Source organism: Dinoponera quadriceps, unplaced genomic scaffold (assembly GCF_001313825.1).
Source record: "Dinoponera quadriceps isolate SergipeBrazil2010 unplaced genomic scaffold, ASM131382v1 scaffold323, whole genome shotgun sequence".
Lineage (NCBI taxonomy): Eukaryota > Metazoa > Arthropoda > Insecta > Hymenoptera > Formicidae > Dinoponera > Dinoponera quadriceps.
In genome coordinates, this window is record NW_014554579.1 from 22,948 (window position 1) to 44,166 (window position 21,219).

General features: G+C 40.1%; 7 protein-coding genes across 13 annotated transcripts in view; 4 read left to right on the forward strand and 3 right to left on the reverse strand.

Annotated features, from left to right (window-relative positions):
• The first annotated feature begins 5,961 nt into the window (after positions 1-5,961).
• LOC106752147 (annexin B9-like) lies at positions 5,962-11,016 on the forward strand. Of its 5 annotated transcripts, XR_001375121.1 has the most exons (8): positions 7,249-7,337; positions 7,991-8,040; positions 8,205-8,586; positions 8,689-8,768; positions 8,926-9,172; positions 9,461-9,642; positions 10,054-10,257; positions 10,881-11,016. XR_001375121.1 is itself a non-coding variant. In XM_014633637.1 (7 exons), exons 2-7 carry the CDS (start codon positions 8,011-8,013, stop codon positions 10,929-10,931), a joined length of 972 nt encoding a protein of 323 aa, XP_014489123.1. In that variant the 5' UTR covers positions 5,962-6,048; positions 7,991-8,010; the 3' UTR covers positions 10,932-11,016. The 5 variants fall into 5 exon arrangements, 4 of the variants coding, with proteins under 4 accessions (XP_014489123.1, XP_014489118.1, XP_014489122.1 ...); XM_014633637.1 differs by lacking the exons at positions 7,249-7,337; positions 10,054-10,257 and adding an exon at positions 5,962-6,048; XM_014633632.1 differs by lacking the exon at positions 10,054-10,257.
• Positions 11,017-11,111: 95 nt separating this feature from the next.
• Positions 11,112-13,168, reverse strand: LOC106752137. Its single transcript, XM_014633603.1, has 6 exons — positions 13,151-13,168; positions 12,334-12,376; positions 12,155-12,208; positions 11,791-11,895; positions 11,576-11,668; positions 11,112-11,487 (listed from the first exon to the last, which is right to left on the reverse strand). Exons 1-6 carry the CDS (start codon positions 13,166-13,168, stop codon positions 11,231-11,233), a joined length of 570 nt encoding a protein of 189 aa, XP_014489089.1. The 3' UTR covers positions 11,112-11,230.
• LOC106752150 (FAD-linked sulfhydryl oxidase ALR) lies at positions 12,878-13,969 on the forward strand. The gene is made up of 2 exons (XM_014633640.1): positions 12,878-13,413; positions 13,534-13,969. The coding sequence occupies exons 1-2, from the start codon at positions 13,336-13,338 to the stop codon at positions 13,912-13,914; spliced, it is 459 nt and encodes a 152-aa protein (XP_014489126.1). The 5' UTR covers positions 12,878-13,335; the 3' UTR covers positions 13,915-13,969.
• Positions 13,970-14,125: 156 nt separating this feature from the next.
• On the reverse strand, positions 14,126-17,173 carry LOC106752143 (transmembrane protein 145-like). Of its 2 annotated transcripts, none has more exons than XM_014633611.1 (4): positions 16,007-17,173; positions 15,302-15,725; positions 14,644-15,233; positions 14,126-14,590 (listed from the first exon to the last, which is right to left on the reverse strand). In XM_014633611.1, exons 1-4 carry the CDS (start codon positions 16,139-16,141, stop codon positions 14,321-14,323), a joined length of 1,419 nt encoding a protein of 472 aa, XP_014489097.1. In that variant the 5' UTR covers positions 16,142-17,173; the 3' UTR covers positions 14,126-14,320. The 2 variants fall into 2 exon arrangements, with proteins under 2 accessions (XP_014489097.1, XP_014489098.1); XM_014633612.1 differs by having other exon boundaries at positions 16,856-17,170.
• A 315-nt stretch (positions 17,174-17,488) lies between these two features.
• On the forward strand, positions 17,489-18,736 carry LOC106752148 (ribosomal RNA-processing protein 7 homolog A). Its single transcript, XM_014633638.1, has 4 exons — positions 17,489-17,678; positions 17,773-18,105; positions 18,166-18,456; positions 18,515-18,736. Exons 1-4 carry the CDS (start codon positions 17,642-17,644, stop codon positions 18,598-18,600), a joined length of 747 nt encoding a protein of 248 aa, XP_014489124.1. The 5' UTR covers positions 17,489-17,641; the 3' UTR covers positions 18,601-18,736.
• LOC106752146 (uncharacterized protein C7orf26 homolog) lies at positions 18,625-20,004 on the reverse strand. Its single transcript, XM_014633631.1, has 4 exons — positions 19,881-20,004; positions 19,196-19,817; positions 18,858-19,138; positions 18,625-18,800 (listed from the first exon to the last, which is right to left on the reverse strand). Exons 1-4 carry the CDS (start codon positions 19,951-19,953, stop codon positions 18,712-18,714), a joined length of 1,065 nt encoding a protein of 354 aa, XP_014489117.1. The 5' UTR covers positions 19,954-20,004; the 3' UTR covers positions 18,625-18,711.
• Positions 20,005-20,096: 92 nt separating this feature from the next.
• LOC106752144 (retinoic acid receptor RXR) overlaps positions 20,097-21,219 on the forward strand; it is a 41,191-nt gene continuing 40,068 nt past the window's right edge. Inside the window, exon 1 of one of the 2 annotated variants that reach the window (XM_014633630.1) lies at positions 20,097-20,393. In XM_014633630.1, the coding sequence (XP_014489116.1) occupies positions 20,375-20,393 (19 nt within the window). In that variant the 5' untranslated portion in view covers positions 20,097-20,374. Of the gene's footprint in view, positions 20,394-20,987; positions 21,070-21,219 lie in introns of those variants that run through there. The other variant, XM_014633628.1, reaches the window with a different exon arrangement.

Below are 21,219 nucleotides of genomic sequence, written 5' to 3' on the forward strand. Positions count from 1 at the left end.
TGTTACACAGGATAGGACACTTAATTTTACCATCTTTTTTTCTTACCTTTTGTCCAACCGAGTTACTGATCTAGCCGAAAATTTGCATTTGACTCTCTCCCTAAAGCTTCCTCTTTCGGAAGTTTAAAATCTTGTCTCGTACATCTTTTCCGATGATTTTCAGACAAAAGTTTCCGAAACAAGATCTCAGAAGAAGGTTTTGGCTCGTGCGATAGTCGTCTCGCGACAGATATATCTCCATGTTTGTGTGCTAAGAGGCGACAAATATTCATCAGCGAAAGGTAAAAGGAAATGGAGGAGGATTAAACAAGCCCGTATGATTTTCTTATAAAATCTCGAGGTCATTCGACGAACTTTGTGTTGGTAAAATATGTATTATGACTTTTTTTTTTTTTACTTTCATTTTATTAAACTTGCAGATTTTATACGTAGGACAGGATTCTTCAGAAACTGCATACAAATGTTTACTTCCGAATAATAACATCAAAGGAATCGCGATGTAACTTTTGCAACTTTGGCACAAGACGCGCGCAAAGGGAAAGTGCTTGTATATATAAACAAAGAAAGACCAAAAGGGTAATTGAAATGAGGACAATAAGAAAATCAATTTCAAATCATTTTTATATATGACTGACAAGAGACATATCATATGTCTCTTTCTTTAAACATTCTCTCGTTTCTATAATTACATGTCTTCTGATATTCTTTCTAATTCGTAATTGTATAATATAAAATGACATGCTTCATTTTAATTTTTCGCTCACCTACAGATTTCTCTATTTTACCAACACCTCCTTAGATATAAGACGAATAGCGTAATTCTCGCAATCTCTGAAAAATGTTTGCACGCGCACAACAGATTCATACAATAAGAGTAAAATTAAATTTATAGATTAAGCATCCACTTTTCCCAGCACACTCTGATCTGCAAGCGCGCAATCTTTTGTGTAAAGGTCTGTCGTACAATTGTTCTATGTGATGTTACGAGATGGTAAAGTTAGGTGTCTCATTCTGTTCAGTTCTATACAAAAGGCATACATTTATTGTTGAATTTGCCGTACATGAGTACATCATTCTTATGTATAAGATACATAGTGGAACGACGGCGGCGACTGTCCAAAGTGATTGTGAGAGAAATGATTTCATACAAGCGTCTCCGTGCGAATAATTCGTCTAAATGAGAGAAAACACAAAGCTGAATGATATTCTTCCAACAAGTAGACCAACTACTTCCTTACATGCATTCTCTAAATCTTGACCCAACATCGCCTCTAACAACTGCTATCTCTTTCTCACACAACGCGAACATATAGAATAGATAGATAGTCTATCAGGCATCACGCACTTTCTCTCTCTCTCTCGCCCGCACATTCTTTGGCCTGTTGTTGGATGATGAATTTTCGCGACTTCATTAATATTTCTTTTATACTTCTTTGTGTGCGACGTTCGCGATATTAAATAGCAAAACACTATTTTTCTGATGAATCTTTAACAAGATTTTTGAGATCCTTAGCAAGAATTTGAAGATGAATTAACCAAGTGGATAGTTTTGCAGGAATATCCGAATCAACGACGGAAGAACAATTATAAATTGATCAAAGAATCCGCGTAGAGATGAGAGAAAGTGCTACGAAGATCTGGAACAACTTGTACATATGTTTATTTTAGCTTCACAGTAATCTTACGATGTGTCTGAACGCTGCGAACTGCGTACAGACTTGCGTATCCTCGCGTATCGTAACGTACATCATATTGCCGCATATCGTATTTCGCGTGTTATTTATGGAATGTAGTCAGAAAGATGTAACACCACGCGTTAAAATAGTTGATCGACTCTTATGATACGGTAGACAATACGCCGTTGTGTGATGTACATCACGTATACGAGAAGCAAATATGATGCACTTTATTGTTTGCTTCTTCTTGCAATACTACGATGCTACGGGATACGATACGAGGGTGTGCAACGCGGGTTTATACGTGGTTTTACAAAGTTTGCTCTATGCATCTCTATGCTCGCTTATTAACTGCATCATTTTCGCATTGTGTTACATTCTCGAGTTAAAATGTGAGTTATGTGTTTATGTGTTTTAGAAAACATTTATTCAAACCCGCATGAAACTCGCGACAGTCAAACAATCGCGAATTGGTAGTAAAACCTGAAAAGCAATGTTATATTTAATAACGAAAAGGTAATCTTATTGCTAATTTATATTTTATAGATAATTTATTTATTTTTGGGAAATTTTGTGTGCATTGTTTATTTCGCACTGTATACGATAATTTTCGTATTTTATTCACATACATATTCACATGCAGGGTGTTCGCACGATTTCTGGGACGCTTCCAGCAGTTTAAAAAAAGATTGAAAAGTTGAAAGGTGAATATTCATCTGCTTTCGTCTGCAACTTATAAAAAAACATTTGAAGAAACAATTTTTTTCATCAAGATCAGCTTGAATTTTTTTTAATGGCATCATTATTATATTTTAAATAGCAGTACATACAAGTTCTGATCGTGAACGTTAACATTGAGAACATTTTTTTTTTAACTATTTTTTCATTGTAAACACATAATATCTATCATCATGAGTGATTATCAGTATGCTCCGAATTTTCTTCCAAAGTGAATATGAATCGTTATTTCAAAGCAGCAATGAAATGAAATAATGCTGCTAGTTTGATGTTAAATCTCAACAAAAATGATATCCCCCATAATGCATTGAATTTATCTAAAAATTATCTGCAACAGTATGAAAAAAATTTTCAATTTTTTAATAGCAAGTATAGCTTGTATGAAACAGATGAATATTCGCTTTTCAACCTTTTTTCTAAACTGTCAAAAACGTTGCAAAAATTGTGTTGCTTATTATGCTGTACATCCTGTGTATATATATGTGTGGATCATATTATGTATAAATCATATTTCATACAAGAAGAATCTCTTATGTTTTATTTATCATAAATTGTTACTATACAAAGTACATAATTTTCTGTGGTGTAGTTGTTATTTGAGATTAGTTTTTTAATTAATCTACATTCACGGATTAATCGATATTTTATTGTACGATATAGATATTTTGATTTTCCATGACATATATCGAAACTAATCATTGTAGCACGAATCGTGACGCGCGCATTTATTAATTAAGTGATTATTACATTTATTTATATATTGAACCCGTCGAAAAAGATATGCAATAATTTGTAAATCACGTATCTCCTCTATCGCGGATTTGTATTATAGTCTTTTGTAATTTGTATACAAAAATTTATGTTGAATGTCTGTTACGTTTTTTTGTCTCTTTAATATTAACATCATCTTTGTTATTATTAAAAACATTGCTGTTATCGCTGCTATTTCAACTATTGCGATTATTATTAATGCTATTATTAAGTCACTTATCTTACTGTCACTCAAATCTCCGTCTCTCTCTCTCTCTCTCTCTCTCTCTCTCTCTCTTTTTCTTTTCATATGTTACTAGTATCTTCGTTATACCATCAAACTTATATTAATATTATTGTGAGTGGCATTGCTCCCCCATTAAAGCTATTTTTACCAGTGCTATAAAGCACATTGCATTACTTGCGTCTGCGATAATGTTTTAATGATGTAATAATTAAATACGTAAAACATATCAAGAACATAATACAATTAACACACAACAAATGCGTTTCCCCAATTATATTCTTCCGTTTCTGTTTTACAAGTCAGATTCTTGAATCTTCCATAACGAAGCATAATTACCCATTGACATGACAAAATCCACACAGCGCATTAGCGTTACTACTTAATATTTAATATCGATTATATAGTACAACTAATCGATTATATTTTTTGTATTATTGTCATATATAATTTTTTTCATCACCGATGCAATGATTTTTATGGGGATTTGAACAGCAATCTTAACACAGATGGCCTTGACTATACAGGGGGTATCGCTACAGCTAATGAGACAACCCTGCGTGAAAAAAATAAATCGTGAGTGTCGAATAAGATTGTTTTATATATCAAGTTTCGTTTCTCTCTGACAGAGTTGAATTTTTGAAATTCGAAAATTGTATTCGATTTAGCTCGCGTAACTTTTACATTCATTACAATTTGTACCAAGTACAAATTCGTTCGAATTTTGTATTCAGACTCTATCGTTAAAATTAAAGTAGCGACTTGTATCGCAACATACTGCACCCTGTATAGCCAAAATGATACGGCATACAAAGAATTGAAGGTGTGTGTGCGTGTGTGTGTGTAAGTGTAACACGGTTCCTTTGCTGCGCACAATTTAGATATGGCAACCATAAGATTTATATGTGATTTATATGTTTGACAAAGAGTTTTTAGTACGTAGAGATTGTGTGTTGACTTCATTTTTACAAATTCTTACGATACGCGTTGAGAAATATACATTTTATTGTTAAGAGAACTATGTATATCATATCCTACAAAATATAAAAAGTTCATTATCAGATCACATTTATGAAAAAACAGATGATTATGACTCAATGAGTATTCTTCGCTGTACTATAGTGCTGTATAGTATACATAAACATACATACATACATACATATATATATATATATATACACACATATATACAAACATATATATATATATATGTATATAGGGAGAGAGAGAAAGAGAGAAGAGACGCACACACACTCAGACACGTAAAGGAACGATCCGCACAAGGAGTTTGACCGATTCTGTCAAAGTGGTAAAGGTGATATACCTAGACAAATTTTTAGTAGGAAATTAGGGAATAAGATAAGTGCATGATGCTAGAGGATGCACTTTTTATCGTACCGACAGTATGCATGTATGTATCGAAATGATGTTGAGGAGATGGATTTTCAATTTGAGGAATTGGAAACTGGAAGCCTCGCTTGCCATATGTATAATCTTAATAAAACACATTTTCAGACGGCACCACTGTGTAATTTTCTCCTCAAATATCTCTATTTCTAATAAATAAAAATTATACATTTGAATAAGAATATAATCATTATAGTATAATGCTGAATAAGAATATAATCATTATAGTATAATGCTGATACAACCTTTTATATTTATCGGAGGATTGTTACTGATTGCAATATCGCGTAAATTCATTTAGTCTCAGCAGGTGTGCGTATTGTGCAAATCTGACATCATGCGCGCATACATAGGATGCGCGTCATACACACACAAGCTATTTACGCAATTATCTAGACTTTTCTAAAGAATTTGAAATTTATCTTTGTCATTGAGACGATTCTGAAATCCGTCTCTTTCCTCATTTTACACTTTATTATTTTTCAACGCTAAATATATCGAATGATATACATATATATAATTTCCATAGCGATAAAAGATATTACTGACTGAAAAAAGTCAGTATTATTAAAATCAAACGTACTTTAATTAATGCTTATTCTTACAAAATCGATCGTTTTGAAACGTGATATTCTCTGTATACATGGTTCAAAGGATATCACGCGCAATTACCGAGATTACATTCTGCGTATGCGTTAATTTCGTCACGCATTCTTCATGCTCAAGAGCGTCACAATCCGTTCTCTCATTTGACCAAGAATTATGAATCACATGTATCTTGTTGTAAATGATGTTGCTGGCTAAGGAATCGCGAAAACAGACAATTATATATTGAAATGGCATGATTAAAAGCGTCCCTTTGTAAGATTGGATAAGATTGGCGTGATCTAAAAATACGAGATAGTAGTCGATAGTTTCAGCGGCTCTTCTACAGTTCATGACGTTTTTTCGTCATCGTCGTCTTCCGATCGATTTCGTTCGGCGTCGATTCGGCGAACGTGATTCACTCGCCATCTCTCGCTCGCTACAGGATATCCCACGTCATTACCGTTACTCGACATTACGTCGTCGTCGACCCCACCAACGGATCCCCCAACAACGTTGTCCTTAATATCACCGTCGTTGGAACACTTCCACCCAGCAGTTACCGAAGCGTACAGTGAGAGGAACCACTCCCAACGCGTAGCCAGCATTCTGCGCGAATCCTTTTCAGAGCGATATTTTTATATTGACGTGAGTAACATTATATTCGTAGAACGATCGATATACGATTAATCGCTAAGTCATTTCTTATCGGAAACGATATTAACACAATTATTAATAATTCAACTGAAATTTTTGTATCGCATCTTTATAATTATCCCGTCATCACTCGAGGTTTCCGGGAGAAAAAGTTAAATCGAATCTATGTGGGAATCAGTGGGAGGACAAGAAAGGATTACACAGTAAGGGGTTTATGCAATACCGTCTATCAGATACGGTAAAATGCGATATTCACCGCGAATCTTGTGTTGCGTATCTATAAATTTGAAATGTTGGCAGACTGTGAATACCGGAACACATTTTAGCATATCTGAAAAACATTATCGTAAAAACTCCCTAATACTTGCGCAATTTGTCGGAAATTACATTAATGGGCTATAGAGACACTTCCATTTAAAATCAATATTTTACACACCGCACCTTCTTGTTGATCCTTCCTTATTGATGGTTCATCGCGTCGTCGTAATAGCTCTCCTCTTCGCGAGCCAATCGAGCCTTCGAATTTCGAAATTCTATCTATACATCGGAAGTTTTCTTCTTTTGTTTTTTTTCTCTTATCGTTCTTTTGAGCTTCGGTTCGGATAACCGTTACATCGGTTTCGATGCATGCGTCGGTTCGAATAATCGACACAACAGATCCCGAAAGTCGGATTGAGTAATCATTCGATATAATTTTGGATATATGTGCTGAATTCAGTATTGATTTTTTTCAACGTAACGCACTGAATAGTAATATTTTATGCGGCAAAAATTGCATTCAACGATTGCTCGACCCGGCTTCGTTATTTCGGTATAACAGGTTACTTGATGTACGCATTAATTTCGAGACCGTTTCTTCGATGCAGCGGAACCGATTCCAAAAGTCAATTCGTCCTAGTTGCAATATTGTCCCTCCCGAAAGTTTACACGGATTATTCCCAGAGACTATAAACAGAGGTTTCCAAACGATCTTCGAAAAATTAGCCCGTAGGAGCAGCTCTTCGATTGACTTGAATCTCTGTTAACATCTGCAGAGCATATATCGCGAGCATACATCGATGTAGTAGTCGACGAATACAAGCATATATATATATATATATATATATTACCCCACCAACGAGAATTCCTTTCCTCTTCTCTTCCGAAACACTTCTCGTCGTCGTCATCGTCGGTTTCTATCGTGCCGGAACGAATGCGAGTCACGAGCAGCTAGTCAGTCTGCTACCAGAACCGGTATCGTGATTCGTGCAGAAAGTATAGAGCGATCATCGTCAGGAAAGGTAAGGCCACACCCAGAGTTTCATCCGATCGATATCCCCTCGGAATCCTGCGATTGTCCTGCGAAAGTAGTGTACTTTTTCGTCGTCTTCTAACTCGTCACAAAGTGCAACACCTAATTCGATGGTTATTCACTGAGAGACGTTATTTAGCGGATACCGCCCGATGAGATCATCATACACGTTAACGTACCTGCGAAACGAATCAAGGGCGCGTCGATCGCATATTTACGCGACTCAATCACCGAGAGACGAGAATTCGCCTCTTAGTTTTCCGAAAAAACCACAATTACGGTATATCATAGTTGAATCAACATTTTATTCTCCTAATTGCTTAAAGATCTTTGCGAGTTTATACCACACAAAGTCGCGTTAAATTAATATAAAGAGCAATTAATACGAAGAAAGAGACTGTAAATTCATCGCGCCGAGAAATCTAAAGCGTATGGACCTACATTTATTGCTAAAATCATTTTATATTTATAGTCGAATGGAAAGATTTATTCCTCAAACAGGAAAGATTAGTCGGGCTCTTTTGATCGATTGATTTTTAATGGATCAACTAGACAGATTTTCCAAACAAATTCTTTCCTTCTCCCACTCCCCCCTCTCTCATTGTGAATGCGTAAAGTAATACATATTAAAAATATTTTCAGATATATATAACTTAGAAGAGATGGCGGCCAGTCAATATTATCACGTGCAGGTATTTCTTACATACTGACCTACATATAACGATATTAGCCCTGAAATAACGATTGAATACGGACAATTCGCTTTTGCTCCTTTGACACGGAATAATAATAACGACAACGCTATAGATGACGCAAAACTGTGTGTATTACAAAAATAAATTAAAATGCTTGCCAGTGCGTGCCTACTGTATATCCGGCCGAGCCTTTTGATGCCGAAGAAGATGCCACCCTCTTACGGACTGCCATGAAGGGCTTTGGTACCGATGAGCAGGCCATCATCGACGTCTTGGCTCATCGAGGTGTCGTACAGAGATTGGAAATTGCAGACAAATTTAAAACGATGTACGGCAAGGACCTTGTTTCTGAATTGAAATCGGAACTTTCCGGGAACTTCGAGAAAGTCATCTGCGCGCTGATGACGCCTCTTCCCGAACTGTACGCCAAGGAATTGCATCACGCCGTTTCCGGCATGGGTACCGACGAAGAAGCGCTCATCGAGGTCCTCGCTTCTTTGAGCAATTACGGCATCAAAACAATATCAGCTATTTACAAGGATCGTAAGTTCCATGCAGTAAGACAAAAATACTATTTCTCAAATCGGTCAGAGATAGGCAAGCGACAGGCACTTTTTAAAAGGCGCTAAATATATATATTTCCAGTGTACGAAAAGGAACTGGAAGATGACCTCAAGAGCGATACTTCCGGCCATTTTAAAAGGCTCATGGTGTCATTGTCTTGTGTAAGTTAACAGCTGAAAAATGAATCATTCACGGCGGTATCAACGCCAATATCTATCAACCATTAAAATGCGTAATCTTTCATCGATAATCGTTTTATCTTTGCTCTGCTCTCTCTCTCTCTCTCTCTCTTCTACTCTTCTGTTCCGACGATCGCAGGCCAATAGAAATGAGAATTCCGAAATCGATGAAGAGGCTGCGATTCAGGATGCCGAGAGGCTTATAGCCGCCGGTGAGGGACAATGGGGTACCGATGAGAGTACTTTCAATGCAATTTTGATCACCAAGAGTTACCCACAATTGCGAAGAATCTTCAAAGAATACGAACGCATCGCCGGACACAGCTTGGAGGACGCTATTAAACGAGAATTTTCGGGTTCTCTTGAAGATGGCTACTTGGCCGTAGGTAAGGAATAATCGAGCGTTAACAAATATATAATTCACTATCTCATCTTAAATATTATATATTTGCATATAACGAACCTATTTTCGTGTACATTTTTGAAAATGACTCTTATTTTACAATATAACATTTAATTGCAAATGTAATGTTTATTTTCCCTTCTTTTGTTATAAATGAGAGGTGGTATTAATAATAATTTTTCAATTACTGCTATATAACGATAGAGCACATATTGTTTAATCTCCTTTTCTGTATATTCTCACACACTGACATACTATTTTTTATTTTCAGTAAAATGTGCCCGCGATAAGACTGCTTATTTCGCAGAAAGACTGTACAAAGCTATGCGTGGAATCGGCACGACCGACTCGACGTTAATACGCATAATTGTAACGCGGTCAGAGATCGATCTAGGTGACATCAAAGAGGCTTACGAGAGACTCTACGGCAAATCTCTCGCGGAAGCTATCGATGTAAGTAATGAGAAAAACGTGACGATGTAATTGGTTAAGAAGCGGAAACACAATAATTAACAATAATATTTTGTATTATATATATATATACCATAATAATTTTACGAAATACGGGATCTGACGAACATCTCGCTTTGTTGTAATAGGATTAACATGCATTTATCGTCTTATTTTAATAACGTAAGAATATATTTCATATTGTTATAACAAGCTAAACGCGATATTTTCAGCTCTTTAGCCAAGATATCGAGTATATAATTCCGCTATTATTTCATCACATGTGCAAAATACATCTCTTGCATGCATAATTCGTTACAACTAAATAAAGTAACCGAGATAGAGATAATTCGTTAACCAGCGCGTACATACTGTGTTTCGCAACACTTCGTATAAACTCCGTTTCCGTTTCAGGATGACTGTTCGGGCGACTACAAGAGACTCTTGCTTACTCTTCTCGGATGAAACTATTTCTCAATTGCGCGACTTCTTTCGATCGAAAATTCAGTACTTCAATGTCACGAATTATATATATATATACGCGTCATCGTAAAATATAATAATAACGTCTCGTAGTATTCGGCTAGTTTCTTATATTTCGCGACGGGTATTGGGATGGTGAATAAAGTTTTATTGGTATTATCATTTTGGGCTTGCATCCATAGAACGCCTTACACACACACACATACAATGTGTGTGAAAAACTGAACAATTATTTGTTTGAATAATTGTTCAGGAACTTGTGCCTCTGACTTCTATATTTCATGTGTTCCTCTACGAAACTGTATCGAGAGCAAGGAATGATCTTTTGCATTGTACACTAGTATAAAGAATTTGATATTACTAATTGATACAAAAATTTACTCGCTCAATCATTCCCGCCCGTAATTGCATGATGTCCTTATGTGCCCTTGGTATTTCATACATATTAAATAAATACGTGCCTTCGTATGTGCTTCAAATTAACTTTAATCTTCCCACGTTTTTTTTTTGCATTTTTGCAGAATGACTGCAGCGATGACTTTAAGCGGCTTCTGATCGCGCTATTGAATTAACGAACTGAGGAGAATTTTATTTTTATTCTTGTTACTAAGAGTGCAATCAGACATTTCGTTGTTAACATGAATAATCTAAAAATATACACCAATGTAACACATACATTTATCAGTAATAAATGTATACATCCGCAGATATCTCTTATTATTGATAACGTGAGAGATGAATGTTTCTTTTTTTTCCAGAATGATTGCACTGCCGAGTGGAAAAGGCTGCTGATAACAATGCTGAATTAAAAATATCCAATATCACAATTGAAACAAGAGGGGAGAAAAATGTGTAAAATTAAGTAATAAAGAAAAGAAAGAGATTTGGATGATATGTCGGGAATTATTCTATAATTTGTGCAAATTTATTGAAAAATAAAATTAAAACAAACGATGATATACAAAAGAAAGAAAACAATTGTTATAAAGATACGCCTTGTGTAAACAGACATCATAACTACTGTTTAACAAATCATCGTGAACTCACTACATTTCGTTCAACATGCACAATGTTTCTATCATGTGCTTTACACCACGATTAAGTATTTTTATGTCTTACCACCATGTGATTGTAACACATGAAAAACTCTATTGTCTATATATTCCAATTGTTTTTGTAGTTTGGTAGTAATGCAACCTAATTTTATCGAAGGTGTATTAATAATATGCATGAATTTCGCTAGGATCTCGAAACACGCATGGAACTTGTCAGGCCCAATATCTATGTCATAAATACGGAAACAAACATCAATTTGGATTGCATCCACAATATCTTCTCCGACGCAAATGGGTGGTGGGTTTCGAGCTACAAGAACGCACATATATATCTCAATTAAAGTATAATATCCATAGAATTGTGCGCATATAAATTTCAATGCGCGATCAAATACTACCTGAGACTGTCTCATTGATAATCGTAAAGTCATTGTATGTCACTGTGATTGATATCCCATATTCATACTCTAAGTAGCTTGCATTTGCACATACTATGTGTGTAAACAAAATCAAAAACATGAAATAAATATAATAAGCCACTGCATATGCAATAACATTGTTAACACAATGTTAACTTTTGTGCTATGTGGGATAGATTCCAATAATTACTCACATGTACCGTTTAATGAGACTGCATCCCACTCTATATGTTGACAACATCCGCAATCAAACTCAATACATTCACAATTGTCCTTGTATACTTTCACAATAGGTTCATCTAAAAAAACCAAAAAAACTTCACAATGATAAGTAATTGCCGTTGGTATGATTAGATGTTCAGAAGATGCAACTGTTGAAAAAGTATAATTCTACTAATAGTGACAACTATGCGCAAATTGCTATATTGAAGATTAAAAGAAGCTCATTAAGGCAAATGTATAAACAAAACGTGAGATTCTTATATTAGATATGGCAAGAAATCTCGCAAAAAAAAAAAAGTCATATACATGTAACATAAAAGAATGTTTTGTACGAACCGTGTCCAGCATCAGTGGATAAAGATGTAATATATGTTATCGCAGAGCTTGAAGCTGTTACAATTACAAGGTAAAAAATTAATGCTACAGTAATACTACCAATGATACTTATGCCCATGATACGTTTTGTCTTGTATGTTCTATATATCACGTCTTGATTAAACATCAAATATACTGACATTCGCAATTCTGTTTTCGAGCGACCGCAATCTGCTTCCCACACTATTCGGTTGTATTACGTTCGTTACGCGAAGGGATTTTTGAACTTTTCATAAATCCCCCTCAACGCCATCACAAGGTGTTTACGACAAGCTGATTTAAGCGGATTGGATACGGAGAATTCCCTAAACGACCTACATATGCTAATACGTAATAGCTTCTGCCCACAGGACGCGGCAACGTTTGCCGCGCGGCGGAAATTCGCACCAATCAACATGCCGTTTTTCGATAAAAACTAGAAGTTTATTGACTACGAACTTCCATCGCGCGGCGAGCGTTGCGACGTTCTGTGAGCAGTAGCCATTAGGCCCGTATCAGACTACTGGATTGGGGATTGTGATTGAATTTGGCCAATCAGTGCAAAGACTTAACTGAATTCAAATTTAGTGAAATTTAGTGAACTTTGATTGGTTAAATTTCTAATAGTAGTAGTACGGGCTTTAGAGAGTTTTTGCAATAATGTTTTTCAGATGCAGTGAACGCTAAAATTCCAATATTCAAATCCATAGACACGCAACACAAACTGTAGATTCGCACTACTGGCAGTGGGTACAGCGGAATGCAATTTAACGTATCTGAAAAATGTTATTGCAAAAATTTTCTATTATAGAACCTACAGTATTCTTCAACGATGGCAATAAAAAGATTTCTTTTTTTTTCTCGAGTAGTATTTAATGTGTGGCAGTTGAGGAGATTTTTTTATTCTCTGGCTTTGTTTTTAAAATGGCCGATAACCGCGGTCAAAAGTAGTGATCGTTTGAAACATCATAAAGATACGTTTAGGGTGACTACCATGACGTTTAATTGCAATGTATAGTTTTACCGGTAATAGCGCGCAATTGCTTTCCCCGAGTGTTGAGATGCGAGGTTAAAAAATTATTAACAATGTTGCATGCGAGAGTCGTCTTAACCTATAAGAGGTGACACTTGAGAATCTCCACGCGAGTCAGGTGCTGAAGAAAATGTCGCGCGAAAAGCCATGTCGTACTTGTACGGATTTTAGAACATGGGCGAAACAACAAAAAGAAACCTATGAAAAGGTAAGCCGACAAATCATCTAGTTCAACCAGCTCGTTAGGTCAATCGTTGTTATCAAGTTTCTAGACTAGTTTTTTTTTTTAATATTCGATAAGAATCGTATGTTACTTTATTTTACACAGGAGGTACGGGATAGCCAAGCATCGGTTAATGGTACTCGGGAGAATTGTCCTCTGGACAAGGATGAATTAGGTTCCAAGACTTGGGCCTTCTTGCATACCATGGCTGCGTACTATCCCGATCAACCCAGCAACGGACAGATGAATGACATGAAAAACTTTTTCTATACATTTTCTAAATTCTATCCTTGCCACACATGCGCCGAGGATATGCAGGAACAATTGAAACATTCGCCACCGGCGACCAGTTCGCAGGAAGAATTGAGTCAATGGCTCTGCCGTCTTCATAATGCAGTGAATAAGAAGCTCATGAAGCCAGAATTTGATTGCAAACTAGTGAATCAAAGATGGAGAGACGGCTGGCTCGACGGTTCTTGCGACTGATGGCGTTAATAGTTTATGTAAAATGGGACCTGAATAGAATGCACATTATCATGTAGATAATTTTCGGAGCATTTCTTCGCACGCTGATCCAAGTATTCTTCTATGTTGATACACATGTGTGAGAATTTGTGATTTCCATCTCTCGATTTCGATAGGGAGAGAGAGAGAGAGAGAGAGAGAGGAGGGAAAAGGTGAGAAACAAAGCATTGCGTACTTTACTATAAAGACTTTAGTGAGAAGTAAGAGAACAATCTCGCGTAAAGATTTGCGTAATCGCTGCGGGCCGTAGTAGAAAAATATTTTGATGTTTGCTTTTTAAGCCACAGAGTTGTCAGTGCATTCCAGTGGTTGCACACATCTACCTACATATTATCCTCTCCCTTTTCACTATCTACTTTCAGTGTGATTAATTACTGCTAAGATAAGCTGGCGTTCGTGCGATAGTAAATGCTGTAACTGCAGTTCGAGGACCAGGTTCATAGCCGTGATCTTGCCCTTGACCGCCTATGGGCACAACTTGACATGTTCTAATGTGGAATGGAAAACGTTTGTTGTTCACGGACGGTCGTGTTACATATAAAAAGGTTACGTGACCCAAGAAGACAATCCAAAGGGAGCTGCCTTTGGCGACGCTTTCCCTCACCCATTTGTCCACGAATATCGTGACGGTCAGCACCTGCAAGAGAAATGGACATTCCCACAGAATCTTGAGCGAATCGTTGATATTACCGTTAACGGATGGCAGAGGAACCACGCCGAGCCCAAGGAGAGAAGCGAAGCGTAGAAATGGAGCTTGCTGTTTAACTTCCTGATGGTCTTGCAGCAGCGAGTGATAAACACGAACCAGGCGATCAACTTGAGCGCTATCAGTCCGTAGCCCGGCGGCGATTCGTAAATGTACAGCACCACTCCCGGGTCAAATATCGCGAACTCGTAGATGTACAGCAACATTTGCAGGAATGCGGTGGTGCCGACAAACGTAACGAGCCATCGTACTTGCGACGTGGTCAGGACGCTCTTGGTGACGGTGTAGCCGAGCGCGAGCAACAGCATCAGCACCGTGTAGAGGGTCTCGGAGCACGCCTCGGAGAGCTGGCCCAGCAGATACGCGTTGATTGCCGGTATTCCTCTCAGGCCGAGATTAACGTAACTGTAGATCTCGCACAACACGCCTAGCAATTGACAGAGCAGGGAGGCCACAAACAGTTTGTAGGATATATGCAGCAGCCTCCTGGAGCGCAGCTGCAGCGCTATATGGAGACTGAGCGTCACCAGTATCACATAGATGCAAGCGGTCGTAATCAGCACCGGCAGTATGTCTGCAAAACAACGATTAAGTGAGCGATCTCTGGGAAAGTGTGAGTTCTCGCGCAGAGAGATCACTTGCAGAATTCGTCCGCGGAGAAGTGCTCCCTCCAGAATGTGCCGGGTGGTGCGTTGGTCAACGACATCCAGTACGTGACGTTTAAGCCGTTCTTGGAGGAGCAGTCTGCCAGGGCGACGTACCACCATCTCGGCCGGGCCGATATGAATCTCCTCCGGCTGTCGCATCGCACGACACCATCGTCACCCTGGACGCAACCGGACAACCGCGTCGATGTGTTCAGCGGTATTATCTGGCCGTGGTCGATGTCGAGGATACTCTCCTTCTCCCAGCATGTCTTGTTGGACGGATAGATGCTGGGCCACTGGTGAGCCGCGTCGTAATACAGCAGGAGATTCAGATCACGCTCCTCGCCCCCCAATTGAAAGTGGTACCGGAACGTACCACGTTCCGTCAGGAAGCAGAACCTCGCGACGAATGCCCAATTCTGAAAGTATCACGTCGTTTCTAACTCATTTCTCCCGGCGTTAGATTGAAAGAAAAAGTTGCCACACCGGGAGATTTCGCGCGCGCGCGTGATAAAAATTCCTCCCCTCCTCAGAGATAATCTCGGGGGTTGCACCCCCGAAAATATCCCCTCTACGAATCTATGTGAAACAATCTTCCGTTTCACGAAAATCAATCGTTTGGAATTTATAACTAACAGAATCGATCGTTTTTCCCAGCGCGCAATAATCGGTCGTGTGGATCCAAGCTAATCAGGATTACTTCGCTCGTCACCAGGTCACCGCGAAGTATTTTCGCATCGGCGTGTCGCGGTAAGTGCGCGATCGAAAAGAGCAGCAGTAAAAAGCCCAGCGATTTTCGTGTGCGCGACGCTCGTGCGACGATTCCTCCGCACATAACTACCGCGCGATCACTACGGACGCACTGTCGAGGCGACGCTTTGATCAATACCGGTGTGGTAACGAGCGTCGAATTGATTATAAACGTGTGCGGTTTATGCAAAAATCAGGGAGGATTCGACTCTCTGTTTCGTTCTTTCACATTCTTCTCTTCCGCAATCTTTTTACAATTATATAAAATACAAATTATTTCCCATGCACGGACTGCATGCAGGAATCATTCGCAATATTGTGTGTTGCATTACAGCAACATGTTAAAATGTCCGCCTTTAGGAGGACATCATACCCTCTGCTAGCACGATTCATTGGCGATATACACGGTGAAATATATTGGGCACGAATATGAAGACAGCCAAATCGATTATCTGTTACCATATTCGGTTAGCGACAAGCAATTTATAACCACCGTCATAATAGAAAAAGTTTGTTCGTATTTGACAGCGCCGTTAATTTTCTACTTTATGGTTAAGTATAGATTCGTTTTTGTTTGTTTTGAGAGGGGAAGCAAGGAATGTGGAAGGAAATTCGAATGAACGAACCGCGGACGCCCGTGTGTCCCTGACATTTGCGCGACATGCAATATGCATGTGCAGCGTGTCGCCAGCTATTCCAATTGATTACTCGTGACGCAGAGCGAGCAAGTATAATATCCGCGTTACAACCCGTGTCTCGCTTGATTACTTTTCTTTGAAGAAAAAATTGACGTTTTTACCTTGAGAGCGATATTAAGTCTTACGCCGGATTTGTTGATCCGAGCAGAATCTGACAGCATTCCGGTAATCGCCACAGTATTACAAAGTATAGATTGCGATACTGCAAAGATTATCGGAACGCTGCCCGGGTCAGCAAATCGAAAACGCCATTAGTATATATATATATATATATATCAGAGATGTGATGTATGTACGATGGACTAATTTTCTCTTTTCATATTGCTTAAGAATAATTAGAAATTGAAAATATAATTAGACACGCTGAAGAAACAAAATGGCTCGAGCATTTTTTTCTCACTGACCGCTTATTGATCGTTTCCTGTGATTGATGGTGCTCAATTGCAACATAGTCAATGTTTGTAAAACATCGATGTTCGCTCATTGAAGATACGTCGTGCCGATTGGACAGAAAATTTCTAGAATCCCTAACATTTCCTCTAGATGTAACACTCAATGGCCGGTATTTGAAACTTAGACCGTCTCAAGATGCTTCGTAGCCAATAAAATGACAGCATCCGAAGATAAACTTAAGACGGTTTTTAATACAAAATCTGAATACCGGCCAATGAGCAAAGATTGATGTATGATTTTGCCCTAACGACGCATTGAACTGTAGTATGATGTAGTAAACATACCTAGAGATGCGTTGCACATACAGATGGATTACGAGTGTAGTACACCTCTGTTAGCTTAGAAATTATCGTGCAAACGAATCTACTACTACTGTCCCTTGTCTGCGAAGAAGGAGACTGCGGTTTTAAAATTTAACTGGTTAGAAATTGAACATGAAAGCCAGTGAACAAGGCGCGAAAGGCTTTAAATGTAAGTAATAATTATTAGAATTTTGTATGTTTCTAAATGATCGTGCGTTTTATACCTAACCTAATCAACCTGGTAACGTTATTTTGAATCAAAGCGCTGTGGATTCGTTTTGACGTAAATAGCACGGAGAGGCATCAGCTGTTTTTCAAGCAGCACTCCCTTAGGAATCAACAACCTGAATATCCCAAGAACCAAACTCTCTTTGTACTTAATGTACCGCCGTACGCAACGACTGATTGTCTGAAGCACGCGTTTGCTCAACATTGTGGAGATGTACGCTCTGTTGCATTTACAAACGCGAAAGGGTTTAAAACTGCATATATTGTTTTCGAGAGTGAATTCTCCTTGAATAAGGCGATGGAACTTTCAATGGATCGTGTGATGACATTGAACACTGATGAGAACGCATGTCTCACAGGATTAGAAAGTAAGTCATATTTTTTTGCACTGTATGTAAATGTGTGTAACTGTACGATCGCGTCAACAGAATGGTCCAAAGAGTACAATGATACGGTGTGCGATGAGCGAGCGACAAAGAGGGAAATTGAGGAATATATGAAATCTTATGACAAAGATGTAAACGACCGTATCGCCAAAACTGCAGAAGAGGATGACGACGGCTGGACAACTGTAACAGGGCGAAAGAAGAGAGGACAGTTCGCGCCGACTAGGAAGGAATCAACAATGAGTAAAACGTTGCAAAAGGAGGAGCAGCGCAAGAGAAAGAAGCGATTGCTTAATTTCTACACTTTCCAAATCCGCGAAGCAAAGAAGCAGAGTAAGCACGTGACAGAATATTTTTCGCACGGATGGGTAATTATCTGAAATTTTTGCAGATTTGGCGGAATTGCGAGAAAAATTCGAATTGGACAAAAAGAGACTGCAAGAATTGAAATTAAAGCGAACGTTTAAACCATTTTAAGATGATGTATGTGTGAGGAGAGAGTTTTGATATCAGCGACATTTATTCATAGAGATCACTGTTTCATGTATATAATTCATGCACAAAGGTCAGTTATCATTTAATAAACTCTCAGGCTGCTTTGGTGGCATAGGTTTGCAATGTCCATTCTATTAAAAAGTGCTGATAAGATAGCGGTTGTAGGAGCGCCAATAGTTCCTCTGTAACAGACATTCGGTGTGTATAAAGCGGAGGAACGTGTCGCGGAAGATACGTACGCTTATTTCCGTAGATACAGTTGGCCGACATAGCGGCGCTGACGGCTTGCGCGAGTCGTTCCATAGCCAAATCGCGCGCGTCCGGATGCTGGTTCTGCAGACTGGTTGTCAGTAGGCGCGTCGTGGAGGCCAGATGTTGCGCCGATATCGCGTGCTTGTTGCTACCGTTGTTCTTCAGTCTCAACACCGAGTCCATGAGCAACTGTTGGACCTTCGAATAGAATTTTCGCGATTCCTCTCGTTGCGGTCCGTCGTTTCGCAGAGGACTCAATATACACCATCTACGGAGGAATTCGGTCATCAATCGGTCGTCCGGTTGTGTTGTGGTCGCGATATACCTAAACAAACCAGCTATAGGTGTTATCGGTGTCATCGGGATTCCACCGGTAGGCAGCGCTGGATTATCCATCAGAGGGGTCAACAGTAAACCCGAATTCTCATCGATCCACTCGCCTACTAATCCAAGCAACTCGGTGGGTGGATCCTTGTCCTCGTAAACCTCACCTATCGCAGTCAGCAAATTGGCGGTAAAATGTGGCGCGAGTACGGGCAGCTGCTTCAGTTTGTCGATAGATCTCGGAGTGAGAACGAGATAGTCGTCGAGCACATGTCTCGCCAGCCCGACGCTCTGCGACGAGGCAGAACCCAACTGCTGCATCCAGATGCCAGCTGCGTTGAGGACCGCTTTATTTTGCGTGGCAATGGCCAAGGAAACCAAGTAACCTAAAGTCTTGTATCTAGGACTGTCCGCTGGGAAGAGCGACAGAAAGAGGGCATTGCGTACCGCTGGACTACCACCTGGACTTTGGAAGAAATCGCTGAGAATCTCTATCAATTGCAGCTCCTGTATCGCCATGGTCATGTTGCGTTTCTTTCGCTTGTCCAGCTCTCCGAATACAAATTCCGATATCAGATCCATCTGTAGATCCACCTGCTTGCCAGGTCTGCAGCAGAGTATCTCTTGAAAATAGAAAACAGTTTTACTATAGTTGGCTTCGCGATAACGTCGCGGTTTAATCATACCGATTCTGCACAGAGCTTCTCTGGCGCAGTAAGGAAAATCCAGCTTTCTGAGAGCCTGCTTGATATCGGCCATAACGAACGGAAAGTTCTCGCGTGGCGCTGCCGGCGGGCCGCCCAGTAGCGCCGCTGGCGAGTAGGTTGCAAAGCGCGTTATTAGTCAAAACAATCGCCGAAATCGTGATCTATTTTTAGGTCGCGCCCACCGGAGCCGCGGTGCAACGCCGTTTGCAAGCCCGAAAAAAAGTACGCGCTGTCGGTGCCCTTCCGCGACGCCGTCTCGCATTCACGGATAGGTTCAACGACCCCCCACCGTGATTGTGACAAGCCGTGCGAGCGAACGCGCGGCCGGCCATGTTTATACCGTGGTGAGAAATTTCGAGCTGAGCCAGCCGCCACCGTGAGCCACGAGCGGGACTCTCCACGTGCGACCCGTGCCGCCGTTTCACGCCCAGGTCGGCTAGTCGTCCGGGCATCGCGCGCATCCCCGTTCGACGATGGAGTCAGCCGAGAGGGGTAAGTGAGAACTTGGTAGGATGTTGGCGCAGCAATATTGAGCCTCTGACACAAATCACGGGGGGCAATGGCAGTGTCAGGGTCGAAACGGAACTGGTTCAGTGACCGCGTTCGTGAGCGGTTTCGGCCGATCCGGACATTGTGCCTGTCTTTCGCGAAAATCGCCGTCGATCGAATATATGTCACGCGACATGCTTTTGGCCGCGACTGTACGTCGTCCCTTTCTCCCCGATGTCGCCTCGGGTGCGCGAGGAGGAGAGCGATCATATCGGCACGTGGAAAATCTGTCGACGAGAAATCCGCGCGCGCGCGCGCGCGCGCTGGTGAGAGTAGCAGAGAGACGTCCAGGAGAGGTGGTTTAGCTTACGAGCGTTGCGCAACGCCGTGTCTTTAACCTACATAGAGCGTGTATCGGAGTCACGTTTGACAACGCACACGTGAGAATTATTATCGCCTGACCGCGCGGACAGCTGCGGCCATGCCGGGTCGTGGCGACACCTGCCGACCGCTCGTGCGCGCCCTACCTCAAGCAGCATCGAATTAACCCTCCTGCATCGTCGCCATTCAACCCTCGCGCGGTCGTCCGGATGCAGCCGTGGCTCCGCTCGCTAAATCGAGATGCGAAAGATCTGTAACTATCTTCGGCGAGGTGCCCCTCGCGGAAAATTGACACAAGGTTAGAATATAATGTGTTTTTTTATCATTCGCGATTCTCTCTTCGAAATCGCCTACCATCGTAGGTTATGGCGGATCACAAATAACGTACTATTATGGGGAGGGCCATGTTTAGCCGAATATCGAGATTTTTGCGCGATTTTCAACAGGT